Genomic DNA, 22898 nt, shown 5'->3' on the forward strand with positions numbered 1-22898 from the left:
TATATACATTTATATAAGTATGTACATATATCATATGTCACTCAGGGGCAACATCAAATGGCATCATGGGAAAAATATAGATATTTAAAAAAATAGATAAAACATAAAAGAAAATCAAAAATACCGTGTACACTTTCCTTTTCGTTATGGTATGTTTGAAGTCATTTCTAATGGTAGGAATTTTAACAAAAGGACAATTGTAATGGAGAGGAATAATTCTTAAGCAAACAGTGGATAGTCAGTCCTTTGTCTCTTAGTTAGGAAAATATAATATACTAAATACATATGCAGTACCAGCACATTACATTAAATAATCGATAAGAACAATAGGCATACTATCTACCTAATGCCTCCTCTTCACATTGGTCCACCAACTATGGTGTTGTCAACACGCAGTGGATGGCTATAAACCAAAAAAATGATTGATGATATGAGATAAATAATATTTTATCTTTTATCTTTATACAATATTATTTATAGTCATAGACTTATGAACGAAGAAGACATTCTAAAAATGAACATTATGCCATAGTCAAGGAAATCGAAAAGTAATTGAGTTTTATCGGAGATCAAACTCCGATTCAACAACCTGCGAGCTCGATGCATACCGAAGCAGTTACATTTATTTTAGGGAAAGGTAATTTGACTTAGGTTGAAATACGACGAGCAGACATGGAAGTTGCGCTGAAATAATAACTGAAATTAATCGAAGCCTTACGGTTCCCGCGCTTGCATTTCCGTTTAATCGGTAATAGTTTTAATGAGTCGGTGCAGACATCTGAAGCGAATCGAAACAGATCAGGGTATAATTACACCAGTTTCAGAGGTCGTAACTTCCCGGGACGGACGAGGAGGATCAGACCGCAAGTTGCGCTCCATTAATTAATTCAAACTGCGAGCTCCCTTTAAGTTCTCCGTTTAGGGGCCTTTCAAACGCGATCCCTGTAGAATTTTCATTGTTGCCACAAACTATGGAAGGGACGCGAAGGTCAAGAGCATTGATTATCCACATTTACGAGTAGCGGTAATTGTTTTAAATACAAACCCTTTTTTTTAGTTTCCATCAAGTGTCACGCTACTTAATTCTTATAATCAATTTTCAGAAATTGTAGCACTTCAGTATATAAAAATCACTAAACTCGGATACCTGAAAATCAAAGAAAAAAAACAGCCTCGAGAAAGCTTGTAGAAGTAATACGCTTCCAACACATCCACCCTCTCTCCTATTTAATTATACAGAGCAGTGGCGTAGTTAGGAATTTCGGACCCTCATGCAAATCTATCAATCTATCCAGGTTAAAAAATAGTACAAGAAGAAATGAAGCATTTCAGAAGCCAAGAGACGCTTTGTCATATTGCAATATGCAATTGTTTGTTAGATGAATAGGTCTCAGACGAATCATCTTTTTGATGAATGGTTTTCAAATGAATTGTCCTTTTGATGAATGAACAGTTCTTGGATGTATCGTCCTGTGATAAATAGTTCTAAATTCATTCATAAATAAATTGTAACCATCAAATCATTGTCTCATTGATGACAACTTGATGTTCTGTGGTACGAACATTCAGCGTTTCTCGCGAAGAAGTCAAATTGAGTGGGTACGTTTAAGTCATATATGTATATGTATATGTACATATAATGTACATATGTATATTATATGAATATAATTATTATTTTATTACGTACATAATATATGCCACAAGGCGACACATGGTTAGATTATTTTTGTACATAAGTATAATACGAACAATTTTTCAAACATAACGACATAGAATACAATAAAGACATATATGTATGAACAATCAACAAACTTTTTGATACTCAGAAAATTTGTGAGAAATACATTTATGTATTTATAAGATTCAGCAAATTCGAGATGCTAATAACTCAAATTTGCGAGAAATTACGAGTAAAGATACCGATTGAATCGATCTGTTAGTTAATTAATTTAGAAAAGTTTGAATATTCTAACAGGAGATGGTCGATCTGTGTTTTAATAACCAAAATATCTTGACAGTAGCGTATTTGGCCGGAACTTGAATCCATGAACTATCTACTGGTATGAAATAGCACGACCAGTGCAGTACTATGTGGATAATAAAAATCAATGCATTTTTGAGAAGCCTAAGAGATAAATTAAGTTGTAGCGTTAACATGTTGATAGCAAGAAGTGGACTAGGTAGGGCTCGTACCATATAGTTCCATGAAAGGAAAATTACGTATTTGCAGTGCTGATTTGACGTGTCGCGTGTCAGTCTCCGGTAATGAGATCCCCGAAGAGGGGCTGAAGAGATCCAAAATCAAGAAGGATGGGAGGGCGGGAGTCTTAATTTGATATATGAACGCCGGGAACAACGCATTTCTGGAGACTGGCTAGATATAATTCGGTTTTGAAGCAGCTCTTGAAAGGCGCTGCAGTGGGAAAACTCGCTTAATTGCTCCGTAGTATACAGGGGCTTCCGCCGCGAAATTTAATTACAAAACCGCGGAGGGATGAAGACGACGACGACGACGACCCTCACGGAGCGCCAGAATTAAACCCTCGTCCGAGGAGAAGGAAGCGGAAGACACAAAGAAAACCTGTCGAGACGCTGTCGGCAACCTTCCAATAATAATTGTCTGCCCGACGAAAGAGAGACACCAAGCTAAATATACATACATACATACGTACATATGTACGTGTATGAACGTAACTCACGAGCGATCTTCACAAGCTCTGTGAAAACTAAAATAAATAAATAAAATATTTTTAAAAAGAAACACCAAATAGCTTTCACCAATTAAACTAGCCAATATGAATAATTGATATTTGTACGTGTTTTTTGACTTTTATATGATACGTACATTGTATTTATGTATAGATATTATAAAAGCAAACTTATTTAGTTATTCATATTGTTCACTGCTAAACATAGAAGTCTATTCTGTTATGAACATGTCATATACATACCATATAATAATTGTATGATAAAACATATTCGTGAAAGCTACAACGCATATCTACAAAGAAAAACAACGTCAAAAATTATATAAATATGTAGTTTATATTTGAAATAGAAGAAGCTTATATTCAGTTTTTCAACCAGTTGAAATATCTATTTCATAGAACATGAACAGATCGCTCCAAAGCGACGAGTGCACTTTAAACATACAAACATCCACAGTGACATCTATGGAGAAATTTTTGTAGCATTTTATAATCAAATTGGCGAAACTCAAGTCGCTGAATAGTTTGAGATTAGCAAGAGAGATAGGAAAGGAGATGGAAAGAAATACCAATTTTACAGGAACCGTTTCATTGAATATCAAGAAAATTGGAAAACTCTGATAAGAAACGATCGACCTCGAGTCACAAACCAAGTGGGAATCGAACCCGTGACATTACCCGAAAGCATAATATGCTAACCAATAGTCCACGCCGTGATTAATATCGATTCCATTAATTAATTAAAACACCGATTTAGTTGACGTTTGACTTTCGGTCCAACATATGAATCATGCATATTCGATGCATCGATCCAAGTAGTACAATACTATGGACCTACATACATACATATTTGTTGATATTACAAATACTGAGCGAAGCCGGGAAAACAACTAGTACATAATATACATATATAAAAGTTTGTTGATTGTATATCAAAATTTGTTGATTGTACCAATTTGCGCATAGGCGTCTCTATTTATTTATTTAAGAATACTTGGAAAAGGCGGCAAAGGCGATGGACCCAAGGGGTTATGTTAATACATACATCATCTACAGCCGCTCGCCATCTATTGGTGGATGAAGGCTTCTCCAACAATACAGAAATACAAATATCAAATAAGATAAAAAATAAATAAAAAACAATAAAATAAAAAACAAAGAAAACCGAAAAGAAAATATAAACAACTCGATATAACGAAAAGAATAGACGAAAATAAATAACAGAAAATACTAAAGATTAACTAAAAGTAAATTTTTAAAAAGGTTTAAGTTACTAATTTATTGTATAGACTATTCCAAATTTTAACCGTTTTATTTGAAAGGAAGGATTCTCTAATTATTTTGAAGTAAATATCTTTTTGGAATCTGAAAGTATGACCTCTCAGATGAGTGTTTTATTGTATTATCTATGTAATTATATTGTAATGTTTTAAATCGTTAATACGCATGTACATATAATGTGACCATAGGTGTCACGCCATGCTAATTCCTGTCATGGGACCTATGATAAAAATTATATGTTCAAAAATAAAAATAAAATATAATATAATACCTCGTTGAAAAATAAAAATTGATTCGTATTGTTAATCGCAATGGTTTACAGCGATTATAGCTTCGTTTCGAGATATTCTAATATAGAAAAGTCACCGGATGGAATTGTTAAAAGTTTATGGTTGTTTTCTTGTGTGTACAGAAGAATGAAATTGAATAAGAAATCGATAAGGCTTTAAGGACTTTATGGTGAGCGTAGAGCGACTTACTGCATATTATATGTAACTTACAGCTCATTACAATGCAGAGGAAAGACGGTGGTTCAAGGCAAATTGAGTCGAGTGGAAAATTTCGACGATTTCAGACCCCATAAGCAACTGGCAACGCTCTTAAAATGGTAATGAAGTCGTTATGGATTCGGCCCCGGGCATTAAAAGGAAATGCAGCGATCCTTTCTCGGCGCACGAGTGCACCGTTATTCGGAAAAGCTCCTTTCTTCTCGCGTGACACGCTATTTTCCGGCGGTCGGTGGTGGCAGTGGTACAAAAACCCTGTGGATTTTCATATCGCCGGAACGTCTTTCATATACATATTATAATATGTCTGCATGCAGCTGGCTGCTTCTGCAACGTCCGAACGACGATAACGTTTCGGCTGAAAACCCTCTGTGGCGTGGAAACGCAATCACCATAATGCCGAAGAACCCAATGTGCCATTCAGCAACATCCCGACATGAGATCTGGCCGTCTTTTGAGGTACCTTGAGAAGTCGTAACATCAAAGGAATATTCTGCACACGCTCCATTATACCGATGTCGGATTGACGACCATTCAAAAGACGCCCAGCTAAAAATAAATCTCTTAGCAATGTTTACCCATTCTATGTAGATGAAATGCTTATTTTACGTGGTTTATTTACATTAGTAAATAGTAACTGTGTGTATGTACATTTTTTACACGATCCGGAAGTAATTAAATATCATACATTTTAACGTGCATTTAAAAATATTTCCTTGTCACGCTTTTTGTACAAATAAGTGTGTTATATTATAATATAAAGTATGTAAGTAAATTAACAAGTTTTTCAACGTGTAAAAGTTTTTCGTTGCTTATACATATACATATATATATACATGCAAAATGAAAAGTTATAATTTAAATAACGTTTTAAGGTATTTGGGGTATTCTCTACAGATGAGTATCTTAAAGATTTTGGCAAATTCTAGTAAAGTAGAATGAAAATCCCGTGGGATAACATTGCACAATCTGTACAAGACAGGTCTTTTAGAGAAAGGGAAGAAAAATAATGAAGCTTTTGCTCCAATGATGTATTGTATGTATTAATTGAACCACAACTCCTCTGTTCGCTTCTCGAGAATTTGTATACAAAGGTATGTATGTATATTATTTGGCTTGTTGCGATGCACTTTTCAAACTTTTAATATTATAAATAATATGAAAAAACATTTCCATTTTAAAATCAGACATTTCAAGCGAACTATTTATATTTTATAAAAAAAAACATGAATAATTTTCTCTGAAATTTAAGCAATTTTGTAAACTTCCAGTGGTTGGGATTAAAATAACAAAGTTTGTTCCCTGGAGATGAAAATTTTGTCCAAAAATGTCGCAATTCCAGGTCAGTGGTTTTTATTGTTTTTATCGTTCAGAACGATAACAAACATATAAACTTTCAAAATGAACGATATTAGCAACGCAAGTTCCGAGAAAATTTAGAATATATTATACATATGTATAAGAAATTTCATCTAATATTTCAGTCAATTAAAAATACATGCGTGGATTTGAGAACGTTCAAGTATTATAAAAAATAAAAATCTTTACGTTAAAAATATTTTTGTGTTTATATTCAAAATAAAATAAACCTGAGCCGTTAAAATACATTCATGGGAAAGTCAATTTATGCTCCGAACAAGTGCGATCAGCAAACAACAGGGTGTGCCAAATGGCGCTGTATATTTTACATTCATTGCTGACGAGAGACATTACCTACAGGGTGCTGCGAAGAACACTCGAGAAGGATGAGGAGGTGGAAGAAAAGTAGAAGTGGGCGAAAGAAGGAGGAGCGGGCGGGTGAAAGGGTACACAGTGATATTATCATTGTGACACGCCGTGTATACTTCGCGAGAAAAACGTTTCCATCTTCATTTATTCGTCGTATTCGACGATGATGGCGGAGAATAATTTCGCGGATCGCGAGAAAACTCGCGCACCCGGAAAAGTTGCGAATCCCGCGGGCACGAAGTGAAATTTTCAATTTGGAACGTACATTAGGGAGATTTCTTTCGTTCCGCTCGTCCCGTGTGCATTACATACATATGTATATAAATATGTATGTATATTCATACATATGTATAATATATTTAATCTAATGTTAAATTTGGTATTGAATTGATAACTTACTGCAATCAGCTTCGTCTGTACCGTCGACACAGTCCACAGTCATGTCACATCTATGATGAGGTGGTATGCAATATGTTTTGTTCCAAACGTATTGACCGCATGTCAACTGCCCGGGCTCACATTCAGGAGGTGCTGGAATCGAATGAAAACAAATTTAAATTATTAATATTAAAGCTATGGATAACATATTTCTTGGTTAGGTTTACATGCAGTGTTAGAACATGAATACTCGTTTTTACAGATGGTTCTAAAGCGACGAGTGCACTTTAAACAGATAAATACAGTCAATCAATCAATACAATATATAAGCATTTGATACAATTCAAATTCATACAAACATCCACATCTATGGATACAAATTTGCGGCATTTTATAATAAAATTGGCGAACCTCAAGACGCTTAATAACTTGAGATACAGGAACCGTTTCAATGAAAATCAGAAAAATTGCCAAACTCTGGTAAGAAACGATCGACCTCGACGCACAAACCAAGTGGGAATCGAAATCGTGACACTGCTCGAAAGCATAATATTCTAACTAATAGTCCACGCCGTGGTTATTATCGATTCCATTAAAGGTCTGATAAGAAACGATCAACTCAAAGATCAAGTCACAAACCAAGATCTGGCCAGCAGTGGGACTCTAGTGGGAATCGAACCCGTGACACTTTGCTCGAAAGCATAATATGCTAACCACTAGTCCACGCCGCTGGTTATATTTTACCATAATGCCATTACGGGTTACCCCCGAGCGACGGATATTAAGGTGGTACATATATGTACATATATTAGTATAAAGGTTGTACATACATATATAAATTTGAAATCATATTCAAATAGTGATGACAAAGTTGGTAGAAGGGTTTTGTTAATTCGATAAGGAACCGTTTTAACAATGAAATTAGATGAGTTTACAATTTCTGATAGGACACGATCAACGTGTCCTATCAATTGATATTATGTATTAGATTTATTATGAGCATTTATAAGCATTTATAAGAAATGTAAATAGGTTTTTGAGCTATTTTTTCTATTATGCTGTACACTAACAATGATTACTAACAATAGAATAATGTAATACTATGATTACTAACAAAATTAAATTAAAATCGTAAAAAGAAAATGATCAGTAGATCAGTAGCTATTAAAATAGATATAAGATGTATTGTGAACATAATTTCATAATAATAAAAAGCATTTAAAAGTCTAAATCAAAATCTCGGTGGTTAGAATTAACTACCGAGCTATACTGCTGGTGGTATACTACTATGTATACTTGAATGACTGACATTTTATTTTAAGATTGAAAACCGTATATAATGAAACTACGAAATAAAAATATACATTGATAATTTATTACTGATAATATACCGCATCAGATATTTTCTGCATTTTTGCACGATGGACTTATGTATGTACTTTCCGTAGAGATAAAGTACAATTTTGCCTGAATCGAAAATCTATTTTGCGAAGATTATGTACCTTGAAAAATAAATGGGATCATAATAACAGTTTCATAGATAATAAATAACTTGAACGATAGTTAAAGTCGATGTTCACGATGCGTGATTTATGTTATGCGATATATTAAAAAAAATGTCCTTGCTATCAAAGTATACATAAGCCCTTTATGAGGATGTCGATGCTGAGAATAAATATTCTTTTTTTTTTTTGTTTGGTCGCTTTTATTTTCATAAAAGCATAAAATTATTAAAACATACGCGACTCTTTCCTATATTAATATAATGAAGAGAATGAAAAATCACCGTTGCCGAACGGGGTACAATACAGCATAGACCAGGTATGACGTTCACTCAAAGACAAAAACACAAAAGACGATTTTCAAATGATAATGAGAGATATACGCAAAAACAAAAATCGTCGGAAAAAAATAAATATCAAACATCGCTTTGATAACGTTAAAATGTAAATATCGCAAACGTTTCGAGCTTTTAAAATCTCGTTTGAATATATTTTTCGACGACGCGAGCGCCGCGAGATTAACGTTTCGTTGTTCGTTGAAAAAGTAACGGCCCGTTAGAACAATTAATACGTTGAATAAATTTCGAACAGGGTGTATGGAGAGGGTTGCATTATTCGCCCCTAACGATTCACGCGTGTATTTCCGTATGCGAATTCGTTTAATTAACGCAATAAAAGTTTACGTTCATGAGGGGTTTAATTCATTTTTTTCTGGCGCTTTGTTTTTCAAACGTAAATTTATTTACGCAATAAGGCTTCGGAAAACATCCAATCCAGCGCACGTCATAGGAAAGTTAAATACTTTTAGTTTAAACTGTTTGTGCCAACGTTTCAATAGACGTCGAATTATGTACACAAGGCACTTGTGTATGTATGTATGTACATATGTGCAAACACTTCACTCGAACAATAAAATCAGGTCACAAACAGATGATTCAAAGCATTTAATATGGAACTCAATCAAGGCAAAATGTGATATATGTAATAGGAATACGCAGAAATTGTATAAATTATAATTACTAACGAAAGCATCCTGATCTGCTGGGGATATATGTATGTATGTAAATCGTAAATAGATTGAGGTGAAGTCTCGCATGTCAATTGCCTATTCATTATGACGAATATAATGTGCATTAATTAACACTTTTCTTTTATTACGCGGTTAAGCGGTAAACTAACATATTTATCATTCATATGTAAAGTAATTTTTATTACAATAAAAATTTTATACACAAAAATGACCGAATTGAGATAAAAATATACATATATCTATATAAAACTTTTAGAAGATAAAGGAACTAATCGCTAAAGCTTTTATCATAGTTAATTAGCATAAAAGCTAAAGCTTTTATCATGTAATTAAGAATACATGTTAGTAGAAAAAAATCGAATGTGTATTTTACAATTCACACTACATAATTGAAACTTACTAGATACACACTAAGTAAGAAACAGGTTAGGTTCAACATTTAATTTTTGTTGAACGGAACTGTGGGTACCTTTCAAGCGGCCTTAAGAGGGCTGGACACCAGCGCCTTGTCCATACAAACGTATTACACTTCTCCCTTCCTCAATTATGGCACTAGAGAAATTATTTTTTAATATGCTATGGATATCCACCATTGGCATGCATCCTTGCTTTTATTTATTTGATTAGTTATTTTTTATGGGAGCTAGGAGGCGTCAAACATCTATAAAATCGCCTCTTTTTTACACCCACGAAAAGAGTCCAGATTGCTTATTTAACGGTCGATTTAAAAAAAAAAACACGTGCACAGGTGCATAGAAAATATCCTTCTCATACCTATATATATATATATATATATATACATACACATATTGTCGCATTCACTCAATATTAGGGTTTCTGACCCAGGTCGACCCGGGACAGACATTCCCGGGAATTGGATTTTAAAAAATCTTGAAAATATACAACATTTTCACGACTGGACGAAGGGAAATAATAAATTAAATACACAAAAAAACGTAAAATATTTTCAAAGGTTTGTTGTTTAGCAGTAAGTACAGCGCATTCTCTGAACATGGAAGTTGTATGAGCATAATGGCGCTATTTTTGGAAAATCTCAATGCCGAAGGACTTGGCCTTACCGATGAATTATTCCAAGAATTGAAAATTAAAATCGAAGAAAAAAGAAGCCTAAAACTGATTTTTTTAACACAAATTTTAAATAATTCTGATTTTATACCGAACAAAACATCCTTTAAATGTTGAAATAAAAGCGAATTTATATCCTGACGGTGAAACTATTATGAAGCGAGTATGTCCATCTTGTATTGACGATTCCACAATGGAAGAAACTCTTTTAATGAAGAATTAAATTCGTAGTTATCAAAGACAAATATACAGAATAACGTAAATAAAAATTACCCTGACTTTAAAAAAGAAATTAAAATATACATCTTGACAGGAGAAAAAACCGATAATGTAAAAAAACAATTTTCTCCCTTTTAACAATAAAACCAACTTTGACCGAAACTGAAAGAGTTTTTTCCATTGCTGGAAATTTTTGTACTAAATCTAGAAATAGGCCTTCGGATACTCATTTAAATATTTTAGTATTCTTAAGAATCTACTTTAAATAAATTTACTTTTATAATTACATTTTTTCCAGTTAATAGACATAATATTATGTATTGTTTACTTTTTTATATTTTGTATATAAATAAATATTTTTTTTTAATAAAAAATATATTAAATTGAAAAAATAAAGATTTTTTACATGTGTCCCGGGATCCCGGGAATCCCGGGAACGATCCCGGGCTCCGTCCCGTGTCCCGGGAATTGAAAAAGTCCGGGAATACAGAAACCCTACTCAATATATATATATATCGAAGAAAGGAAAGGCAACAAAATTAAGGTTTCGGATGTACAGCCCTCTTAAGAGTCACACCAGGTGACTTGCGACTCGAAGTCACCAAGTTGCGGGTAACTTAGTCGGTGAATTTGTTGCCCAAGTGTAGTTGTTTGTGGATACTCTTGGTCACTCAACTCGGACAACCAAAAGCAACCAAGTATCCGCTCACTTATACCTGTAAGAGTTTTCACACGTGTACATAGTTTACATAATTTACTAATTTAATTTCAATTTACGCGTTTAGTCACACGTGTTCATAGTTTTTTCACTGTGTGATAGCCGACGACTAGTCACCTAGTTAGGCACCCCTAAATACAACGCTACACATTTTGAGAGATCGTGCTGGTCACTCAAGCAATAAAATCACCGTGACCAGACCAAATTCTAGCAACCAATCTCGCTGGTCGGTTGGTTTTATGACTTGGGCAATCAGTGAGTTGCCCGGTGTGATATTCTCCATACAATTGCATACATTTGATCCGCAAATAGTCGGCCGACAAATTCACTTGTAAGTCCCCCAATGTAGCCCGACCCTAAGAGTTTTCAATATGTGAAGATACAGTCACACGTGTTCATAGTTTTCATCAGTTTGTAGTCACCGGCAACTAATCATTGAGTGTAGCACCCATTATTACACCGTTATATACATTTTGAGAAGTCGTGCTGGTCACTCAATACTTGAGAGGCAATAAAATCACAGTGACCAGACAATACCAGCAAGCGATCTACATAGCTAGCAATTTTTTGGCTTGGGCGAACAGTGAAACATGCTCAGTGTGGCATGCTCCATACAACTGCATACATTTGATCTTGTCGCGTAACGAAGTCACCCAGCAAGTTACTCGCAAGTCACCGGTGTGGCCAGGCTCTAAAAGAGTCGAAGCATAAAACTAAAACAATCTATGCACTGTACGTACGAAAGTTTTACTCAAAAAAATTAAAATAACCATACATTAAACGTTAAAATTCAGATTCATTGAAGCACATACCGTTATATGGAAAACTTATTTACAACACTATACTACGCATTGCCGACTGTATTACAGCGTGAGAATTGAGAAGAGCTTCCTGAAGCTTTTCATATCTAACATGCAAAGTACCTGTCTACTTATGTACCTACATAGATGGGTACTTTGGTCTCACACTAAAATTGACATGCGCACGAATATTCGTAATAGTCTGGAACTTGTTTGTGTACACACGCAGCGAATTGTGTTTATTCACGACTAATGCGAAATGTTTGTCACTTTGTGCGCGAAACCGCGAAATGCGACATAGAAATATCGCGCGATAAATCAAAGCGATGGAGAATTGTGTTTATTGGCAATCTTAACCACTCGATGTGTCTAGCCGCAAAGGCGGATCCCTTTTAATAACCCTACGAAATTTCAATTTAATTAATGTATTATTAATGTGCGCGCGCAGAATACGGGAGGAAAAGCCTGTTCCTCTTGTTCCTGTTGTACCCTGCTGGCGCAAATTAAGTGAGTATGTACCGTTTACCATGCACCCTTTTTTTTGATCTTTCGACTTAAGATCTTTCGATTTTCGATCTTTGCCTTCCGATATTTGTGTTTTCTGTAATTTAACATTCTGGCTCGTCACGTAGACCCAATGTACACATATCATATATTTTTATTGCATTTTATGACAGTGAAAATTATCATATTGATTATAAAGCCGTCTTAGTCCGGCAGAAATGTTGAAAATGCTTTTGTTTTGATACATTGCCACAACAAACTTGAAATGTGAAGGCTCGATCGAAATTGCTTTCGATTGTGAATAACCGGTTAAGTCAGTCAAAAGAAAGCAAAACGTCAATTAGATACACGTAATCTAAACAGCACATTTTCGATGCTATTTATATGTTTACTGCTCAAGGCCGCCGAGAGGAATCCCGGTGCTTGGGAAAAATAATTCCGGGTCCTATGGCAAACTAAAAAAAGTTATTTTAGATATTATTTTAATGTGCGAAAAATCTATAAGAACTATTAGAAAAATGCCTACATATATGTTAGTTGCTATTTTTTTTAAATAATTGGGTAAGAAATTATGATATAATAGGTACGATTTTCGACATGGGGCCCCTCGAGTAGTCCGGGCCCTGGAATTTTACACCGGCTCCCCCCCCTCCCCTCCCGTCGGCCCCGTTTCTGCCTATGATGTCATACTCAAACGAGGATTCAATGTATTTTTTTTTATAATAAATATATGTGTAAATAAATACTACCAAAATTTACCGTCAAACCGATAAAACTTTTCTCATTTTGTCTTTAATCTGGTAAAAGAAACAACACGTATGTTGTTTAACAAAAGTTTCATAAACATTAAAACGTGTAAACAGAAATAATCTACTAGTATTACAAGAAAAACGTTTATTGAGCAACCTTAGCGAACTGAAGGAAAGATTTGTCGGCAGATAAGTATATCGTAGATTCTGTGGCTACGAAATTTACTTGATGTCTCTCGTAGCTAGAGATGCTACGAGAGACATCATCATCATAATCATTCACAGCCATTCACCATCCACTAATGGATGAAAGGCTCTCCAACATGCTTCCATTCGTTTCCGTTTTGAGCAACTCTCATCCATCTCATTCCAAACATTTTTCTAATTTCATCGACAAATCTATTCTTGCATCCTTTTAAATTCTATCGGGTACCATTCGAGCACTTCTTTCGTCAATATATATTCCGTTCTTCGAGCTACGTGACCCGCCCATTGCTATTTCAATCTCTTCACCCTCACCATTATGTACATCAACCATCATTGTCATACTTCTAACTCCAACTCACCTACGTATTCCGTTGTCATGTAAAAAAATCATGTTGATTCGACAAACAGTTTTGAGATCACATTGACAAAAAAAAACCAAACATCGTAGTGGGCAGTTTAAAGACATCTCCACAAAAGTGCGCATCTCCAAAAAAATGCTAAACGCCAATTCGTTAGACATTACAATTGATTTCAAGTGTATTTTGTTATAGAAATAAAATCTTGGTTATTCGAACGTGGTTTAAATTAATGGCGGAATTTCGATTAAGGTTCACATAAAACGTATTACCTTTATGTGTCCAGAGCTACAGATAGCCATAAAGCTACAAGGGAGCACGTGTGCAGATCGCTGATGTTGAACTTCGGAAAACGCCGAAGTAGACCGGTTATAAAAATGTATATGATAAAATCGCAAGGGAAAATGTAATATGTGATTTTTTGTACCCGGGTTTTATTTGAGTATCATTCTCTGAAGAGGATCCGGTACACGTGCGCGCTGGGTGCAATTGTGTAACCAAAAAATTTAAAAAAAAATAAAAGTTAGACGCGTGTAGAGCAGATACGTTGGAAGTGGATGTAGCCTAGCGGTGGTAGACTTTCGCGAAATCACAGCATGTTTTTATTTGCGTCGACGGAATCCGTCCAATAAAAGCCTCTTCGGCAAACACTCGCACGCTCGACATTTGTTAAGTATATAAGCTCCGCGCCCCAGGAGCTTTTTCGGCGAGCTTAAGCCGAAATCCGAACGAAACGTCCGTTTTTACGTTTTTTCTTTTATTTTTTGCTTTCCACATTTCAAAAAATATATATATTTCTCGTCGATTCGCACGTTTCCATTTCATTGTTCATTCACTCATTTCAGTATGACGTAAACAATAGACATGAGAGTACTACAAAACTAGACTTGCCATCAAGATTTCAAACCTGTGTAAATACATATGTACATACATACATACATATGTATATACTATAAACTTTAATATTCTTGAGAGTAAATATTGCTTGGACAACATAGAATAACAAAAAAAAATAATTAGAATATAAAATTATTCGTATATATTATATGTACCTATAAATAAATAAAAAAAACAATGGTAAATATGAAATATAGTCTAGTGAAATGTTATATAACATTACACAAACTTTTTATTTAAGATATGTAGTTTCAATTTCACTAAATTTTCTTGGCATAATTGGGACCAATCTCCTAAGCTTGGGTAGTATTCACCGTCAGCGCATACTGTTTTCTGTTCAGATTATACATACATATGTACCAGTGGCGTGCGCTGAAATTCTCTCTCTTTTTGTCGTACAGCCTTACTTAATGTGCACGAGCAGGATACAAGAGGGACAGGCTGTTCCTCTTGTATCCCGTTCGTGCACATTAAGTAAGGCTGTACGACAAAAAGAGAGAGAATTTCAGTGCACGCCACTGATATGTACATACATATATTGAAATATAATATTTTTATTTTATTTTATTATACAACGATAAATCATGCACACTCGTCTAACAGATTGCTCCAAAGCGACGAGTGTGCTAAACAGATTAAGAATGGAAGAAAAAGTACATGAAAAATACATAAATAAAAGAAAAGAAATAGAAAAAAATAAATAAACATGACAATTCTTAATTGCTCAAAATATGCATATATCCAAATATACTAAATATTTACGTACTATAAAATCAATACTAAATTTAACCAACATTATAGTTCGGTGATTGCGTTAATGCTAACCACCGAGAGGTGCACTGGTCGACCTGGATTGACCTGGAGTCCTGGGTTGACCTGGATTGAAAATAATTTATTCAGACGTATTCCTGTAGTGCTGCTGGAGACTGGATATTTGTAATCGTTTCCTATCAGAGTTCGTCAATCTGATTTCATTGTTGAAACGGTTCCTCATTAAGTTGGCAAAAACCATCCCACTCACTATGTACATACATACATACATACATATGTCACCACTATTTGATATGAATATGATTTCATATTTATCTATAATTTTTAAATGTACAAGTTTAATTAATACCATAGGTGTCGTTTAGGGTCAATCCGCTATGGCATCATGGAAAAATATATACATATGTATGTGTAATATATAAAAAAAAATCGGAAATACTACCCAAATGTAGTATTTAAGAATTGAGAAATAAATCTTTTGATACTTTTGAATAATCTATAATTATAAATGCCAATTGTGAAAATGTCCGTATGATCTTTTGAGATTGAGATCAGAATCGTAGAGGCATAAAATAATAAAGATCAATATATGTACATATGTATTATATGTATGCATGTACATATCTACTAGCGGTTTTCTTCATAATCTAAGAATGTCGGAAAAACGAAAAATAATTTTGCTAAGACAGCTTATATCAATTTATTCCAAATCCTTCTCGATATTCAGCCAGAAGGATAAATGAGAGATGATAAAACGAGAAGACATAAGTATATGCATATTTATTTAAACTGATTGAGTGGATCAGATAAATTAATTTCCTTGATCTATTTTATGAGCACTTACCGGATACCGGATCGTGTACGTATACTTAGTGATAACTTAATCAAATTCGTAACGATACTTTGAAAGTAGCGAGTAGGTAAGTCGCTAAATTAGGTTAATGAATCACGATGAAACGCGCGAAACACATCGTTAATTGATCGTGCGTAAAAAATCGATTTTTCATACGAACGAGTGCTAAACATCGTTGCCGAAATACTTGAAAATCATTAATCAGACCGTTTGCTTGCTTCGTGCGGTTATCTCGCAATTAATCATAGTGGCCAGCACGGTCAGACAACAGTGATTAGGCTATGCAAGTCGGTCTGCCTTCAGGCCGGAAAGACGAATTTACGGCCTGGGGATGTTACAATATAGGATATTTAATCAAATTTTCAGGAGTGATCTTGCTACGAGTGTATACATATATACTTATGTGTGTATGTACATACGTACTTACGCACGTATGTAATCGATTCTGGGAAGCACGTAAGATTGCTTCATATAAGGATGTTTCATAGCACACATGCACACCTTGTAATATTTTAGAATTACTATGCAAGAATTTCCGTTTATAAATATTTATAGTGATATCAGATAATTTCCACGTCCGTATTCAGAACGTACCCTTCTATTGTAGCGTCACATCATAAAATAAATTCTAACTACCTCCAACGAAAAACAGCCGGATTTGTCCTATTTTCCGTACGTTTTCGCATAAAAGCAGAACCTGTTTGTTTAGGACCAATCGTCCACCGTAAAAAAAATTACGAACCTTATCCCCTATTGACCTCGCAGGAAAATATACAGAGGAAAATTACTTGAAATAAAAATTCATCATGTATTTGCACTGACGATACAAAATTTAAAATCTTCGACTTTTTTTACTATGCGTGGTTTGATTATTTTTTCTTTTGTATGCGCTGGGAAAATTTTGCTAGATTTCCCGATGTGGCACTAGCCGGAGGTGGACACGTAGGCCTTTTTTAGGCGAATGTTTCCACTTTCTCGCACATTGCTATGGAAGCCCGGAAAAAAAAACCAAAAAAAGTTTCATAATAAAACTGGGACCACAACCCAAACACAGCGTCCAATTTTGATTTATATTTGCAATCAGTCAACCCTTCATCTCTACTTTTATAAATATGTATGTATGTATCTGTGAGTATATTTGAACAACCTTCAATCGTTTTCTAAACGAAGACGGTTTCGAGATTGAATGACATATGATACAAGATGGCTCAGGTCACAAAGGTTAAACATATTATAAATATGCAGTAATAATAAATGTAAAGAGCACTAGTTTAGTTCAAGCAGATTAATATTACAGTTTTTCACTGTCTACATATGTATCTGTGAGATAAAGCACTTTTCTATCAAATGTTAATAAAAGCTATTCGCTTTCAACTAGTATTTAAATTGAATCCTGGGATCGAATTCTAAACCAAGCTTATAACAATATGTAGTATGTATGTAGTAAGATCCGAAGCTTCAAAATTTTTGAAAAAAAAAACGTTTCTGAGAATGGACCAGATGTTAGCAACGTATTACATTCCAGATCTATGTGATTACATATGTATGTACATTAATATTTCTATAAGTTCCTGGTTGGTTTGGTGAGCAATCCTCAAACTCTTGCAGAATTGAGCTTCAATGCTCCCAGCTAACTCAGATACATTGGATGCCGCAGTTTGTTCTCTTCTCCTGTGGCACATACCAATTTGATGTCACCTGTTGCAGGGAGCATCAAGCTCCTCAACCAGATTTCTGTTAACTTGGATTTGTTTTATCTAAAATATGCTGATCTGGTTGAGGAATTGTTAAATGTGAGATAGTAAGCGTGTCATATTATTGTATTTGTTTTTGGATACGGAAAGGATATGAAAATTCCTGTGTTTTTGGTAAATATCAAAATAAAATAATTGATTTCAGATGTTTCCATTTTTACAAACCTCTTTTACGTTTCACTTACGATTATTATAGACCTGAGCGAGTGAGTGCGTAAACAATGCACTCGCCACTGTAGACGTTTACGTGTTCAGACAATAGATACATAAATGGATCGGGGAAGCTGTGGTAACTACTCCTTTATAAGGAGGTAAACAAGGCACATCAGACTATTCTAGAGTGAGCGGTGGATACGTCTAGACCTCCTAAATTGTTGAATAAATGCTGTGAAGCGACTTTGACCTTTCATTTTGATCCTGACCCCCCCCCCCTACGCAACAATACGTAAATAAAGTGTCATTAACGGCAAGGATTGTCAAAATATTAATCTATACTGCAAATGATCAAAATCATGAAATTCAACATGTACAGTATAATATTCAAATGTAAGAATATTGTATCAAAACTACGATTATCTACAAATTTTTTTGCGAGCACAAATTTACGATGGTTATAAACAGAAAAACTCTGTTATAATGAATTTCATTGTGCGAGCGATAGCGTCCAATCGGAGTGGACACTGGAGAACGTTCAAAAGAAATGAGAGAAAAGTGTATGCAACACATACGGGACGAATATAACACGAGAAGGGGGCAACGGGTAGAGAGAAAAAAGTGGACACAAAGGCAAAGAGCCGGAGACACGTACAAAAGTTGGTTTAATTCAATCAGGAAATACGTACAATCCAATTGGAGATGGCCGGGTTGCTGTGAAGATTGCTTTTGTCAGGAGATACAAAATTGTACGCATAATTTCACAAAGAACTCACAAACGTGGGCCGACTTCCAACCGAAACTCATACATACATAATTTTTTGGCGCATCTTCTGACATTTATTTAGGGACCGAACATAATTTTCCGTATGCGAAACTTAAAAGCCCCATTCATAGAAGTCTAAAAGCAAAATAAATATCAAATATTATTATAAGTGCAATCAAATTCAACGCTTTTTATTAAATTGAAAATAGTTGTGGAACACTGAAGCGGAATATTCTTGGACGAACATAACCTGAGGGTTATTTACGTTAACTCATATAATCTAATAACACATCCTTTTCTTAATGAAAATAACTCGATTATTAATTATTCAATTACAACCGGAAAACTTACTAAATGAAGCCAGAAAATATACCATAAATTTTCACCTCACAAAGTGTATTTTGAAAATCTTACTGTGCAGATTTTAAGTTTACGTCGAATTTATATATTTATATATATATATATATATATATATATATATATATATATATATATATATATATATATTTTTTTTTTCCCCCCGACAAATGGGAACGGGAACGGGAACGGGATAGGGAACGGGAATTGCATGCGTTATTGTGAATTGCATGTTATTGTTGTTTTTAAATGCTGAACATGCGTTATTGTTATTATTAATTTCAAATGTGTTCGCTGACTGCGTTTTTCTGACAAATGGGAACGGGAACGATAACGAGAACGGGAATGGGAACGGGAACGGAAACGGGAATTGCATGTGTTATTATGGCATTGCATCGCATGCCGGGGTTCAGCTAGTAAATTTATAAAATGTAACTAGAATAACATCAACATTAGAGACGTATCATATAGGTAAGTACCTATACAATACAATGATTTCGAGTGCATATCCATCAAACAGTGGCGTATCTGCTCTTGAGTTGCCGCAAAGCGTTCATTAAAATATCATTTAGGGTCGTTCGTACAAATTGCGCATATAATTTACGTGCTATGATTTCTTAAAAGCTTTTTCAGAATGATGCGTAAATATGTATATACATATATATTATTTGTATGTACGATGAATTGAGAGTGAAAAGATACGATGTGAACATTTTCAATAGGATTCAGATCGTTGAATATTATATGTACATCAAGATATTCCATTAGTACCTACTGATAAATTAAAGTCGATTTCTGATCAAAAGCCTACATACATATATGCGAACCATTCAAATTGTAAAAAAATATTGAATGTAATACGGAATACATATGTACATACATATGTATGTACATATATAATAGGAATATCCTGTTATTTTATTATTTTTTTGCATTATTGCTCATATTAAAAATAGTATAAATACTTAAATTAAAAAGATATGCGTATTTAATCGAAATAAAACTTCATATTAAATCATTTCCACATTCAATTTTTACTATTTACATGAATTGATTGAAATATTTTATTCGAATACCCAAATTGTTTCACAATGAAATTTATTTTCAAACACAAAAAAAAAATCAATTAATAATAAAATATTGTACTTACGACATGATTGGAATTCATCTTCTCCCCGATCGCAGTCTTTTTGATAATTGCATACCCAAAGCGCTGGTATGCACTTCCCCTCGGGGCATTTGAACATTCCGGCAGGACATATTGTGTCACCTGTGGAGACATAAGATAAAAATTAATACACAAAAGTTATACGACATATTATTATTTTCGGAAAATAATAGAAAAAAGTATATGAATATATAAAATTTAATCATTATTTAGGCTCGCGTTGATTTATTACGGGAATAGATAGCATAGTATTACATGTATTATATATAAAAATTGCGTCGATTTACACGGCCATACGTATGAACAATTTATATGCTAATAAGATACTCACGAGGTGTTCCTCGCCGAAATGAACTCGAATATATTTTCGCCAAAGTGGTTTTTGCAGCCGCGAATATATTATAATATAACATCAATGGAACAGTTTCGATCAATATAACGAGAAGATTAACCTCTGACAGAAACGAGATTCGTTTCCTATTTTTACGATAATTTATCACGCACAGTATTACCACCAGTGTGTCAAACCACAAAAGTTCATATTTATTACATTTGAAAATAGCGGGCGGCAAATGAGCAGTTTTCAATAGACGAACGAAATATAATCTACTTATGGAAACAATTTATTTTTAGAAACATGCGTGGGAAGATTCGCAACCTAAATATACAAATGTATATATTTTTATAATTTTATATTTTCCCCCATACTCACCGGATTTAGCTCACTTTGATTTTTTTTCTAAAATAAATTTAGTGAAGTGATAAATTTCGAAATCTAAATAAAATTCAGAGCTTTATTCAATATCGAATATACTTACAGCATGATAACAATGAAAACATGCAAAATGTATGTTTTGTAAATCTAATTGTTCAGGGCAAAAGACTAAAAAAAAAAGGGATTCAACAAATACAAATGATTATTTGTCATAATTTACTATACGTAACTGTGTTTCTGATTGAAACACAGTTAGCTATGAAGTCGGTTCAAAATATACCGACTCCGACTTTATTCAACTCAGACTCCAACTTGAACGATTTAGGCAGGATTGGCTTTTCTTGCCGATGTATAAAATTGGGAGTTGTAAAAGTCATAGCGATTTTCAAAATATAAAAATTAAAGGAATTAAAAAAAAATACTTAAAATTGACATTTAACCATTGAATTATTGGTATAAATAAAAAATAAGCAAATTACTAGTACCTATGTATATGTATGAATTTCATACAAAAGTAAATCAATGAGAAAAATGTGAGTAAAAATCAGAATAAAAAAATAAAGTATGAGACGAAGGAAACAACCGGTTTTGATCACAACACATAAAAATACGTGCAATTCAACGATTTTATTTATAATGTGATTTAAATTCATGATTTTTATAAAGATATTATTAAATTTAAATTTATTAGTGGATTTACTTCAATATGTGAGCCGTTATATTTGATAGTGTTTTAGTTTTTTTTGGAACTGAAAATTGGACCTCCACCACTTTCAAATATACATAACTCATCATATGTACATACATACATATGTATAATGGCTAGTGCAAATATATACAAGTCTTCGGCATGTTGCCTTTGTGTGTTTTGCGTTGTTTCGAGTAAGTTACATACTTGACAAATGCGATTTTCCAATACAAGGTCGCAGTTTCGATGCGGTGACTTTTCCACGGGGTGAGTTGTATGTACCCCGTCGATCCATGAATAATTCAATCGGACCACGCGTAATGGAAAATGCTTCACGACCTCTGCCGCCACATTGACGATCATCGACGATTGTTGATCTCGTGCCGGTCGAAGGTGAAGGCAAAAGAAAAAAGGGCACACTTCCGCGTCGGAGGATGAGGGTTGCCGATCAAAATTCTGGAGGGTAACGACGCGCGACCGGAAGAATTGAAATACACACGACTAACCCCCCCATTGAACCCTCAGTCATTCTTTATTACTTTTTCCATTTCATTTTAATATTTTTTAAAGCGTATTCGATTTTAACGCTGCTACATCACAATATGGCATACAGAGGTGTAATAAAAAAGATTTCTATTTGCCTTCTGTATTGAACAGGAAGGAGGCGTAATGATTTTGGTGCCAATGTTGTATTGAAACTTTTCAAAATTCAGATAAAGCCGGAAAATATAAAAAGAGATTACTTTTCTGATATTCAAATTTAGTGAGCCGTCATTTAATAGAGATTTTATCTCATAAAGCCTCGTGTTCAACTATAAAAATATCAGTACTAATTTTACCTACAACTCCAATTCTGACTTAGCTAAACTAGGAATCTTTTACATATATAGTCCGATTTACTTCATGAATTGAGTATAAAGCAATCTAAAAATTGATGCGAACATTGATCGAATATATTAAGATATTCAAAAGAAGCGTTATCTCTGAAAGTATATAAAGAATAT

At 34.0% G+C, this 22898-nt stretch overlaps 1 protein-coding gene across 1 annotated transcript in view; it reads right to left on the minus strand.

Annotated features, from left to right (window-relative positions):
- The window catches only part of mgl (low-density lipoprotein receptor-related protein megalin), a 232336-nt gene that overhangs the window by 25839 nt on the left and 183599 nt on the right, over nt 1-22898 (minus strand). The window contains exons 2-3 of the mRNA XM_077436601.1: nt 20474-20593; nt 6623-6754 (exon numbers count right to left, since the gene is read on the minus strand). Coding sequence (XP_077292727.1) covers nt 6623-6754; nt 20474-20593 — 252 coding nt within the window. The remainder of the gene's footprint in view (nt 1-6622; nt 6755-20473; nt 20594-22898) is intronic.

The sequence above is a fragment of the Arctopsyche grandis genome, chromosome 8 (genome assembly GCF_051622035.1).
Source record: "Arctopsyche grandis isolate Sample6627 chromosome 8, ASM5162203v2, whole genome shotgun sequence".
Taxonomy (NCBI): Eukaryota; Metazoa; Arthropoda; class Insecta; order Trichoptera; family Hydropsychidae; genus Arctopsyche; species Arctopsyche grandis.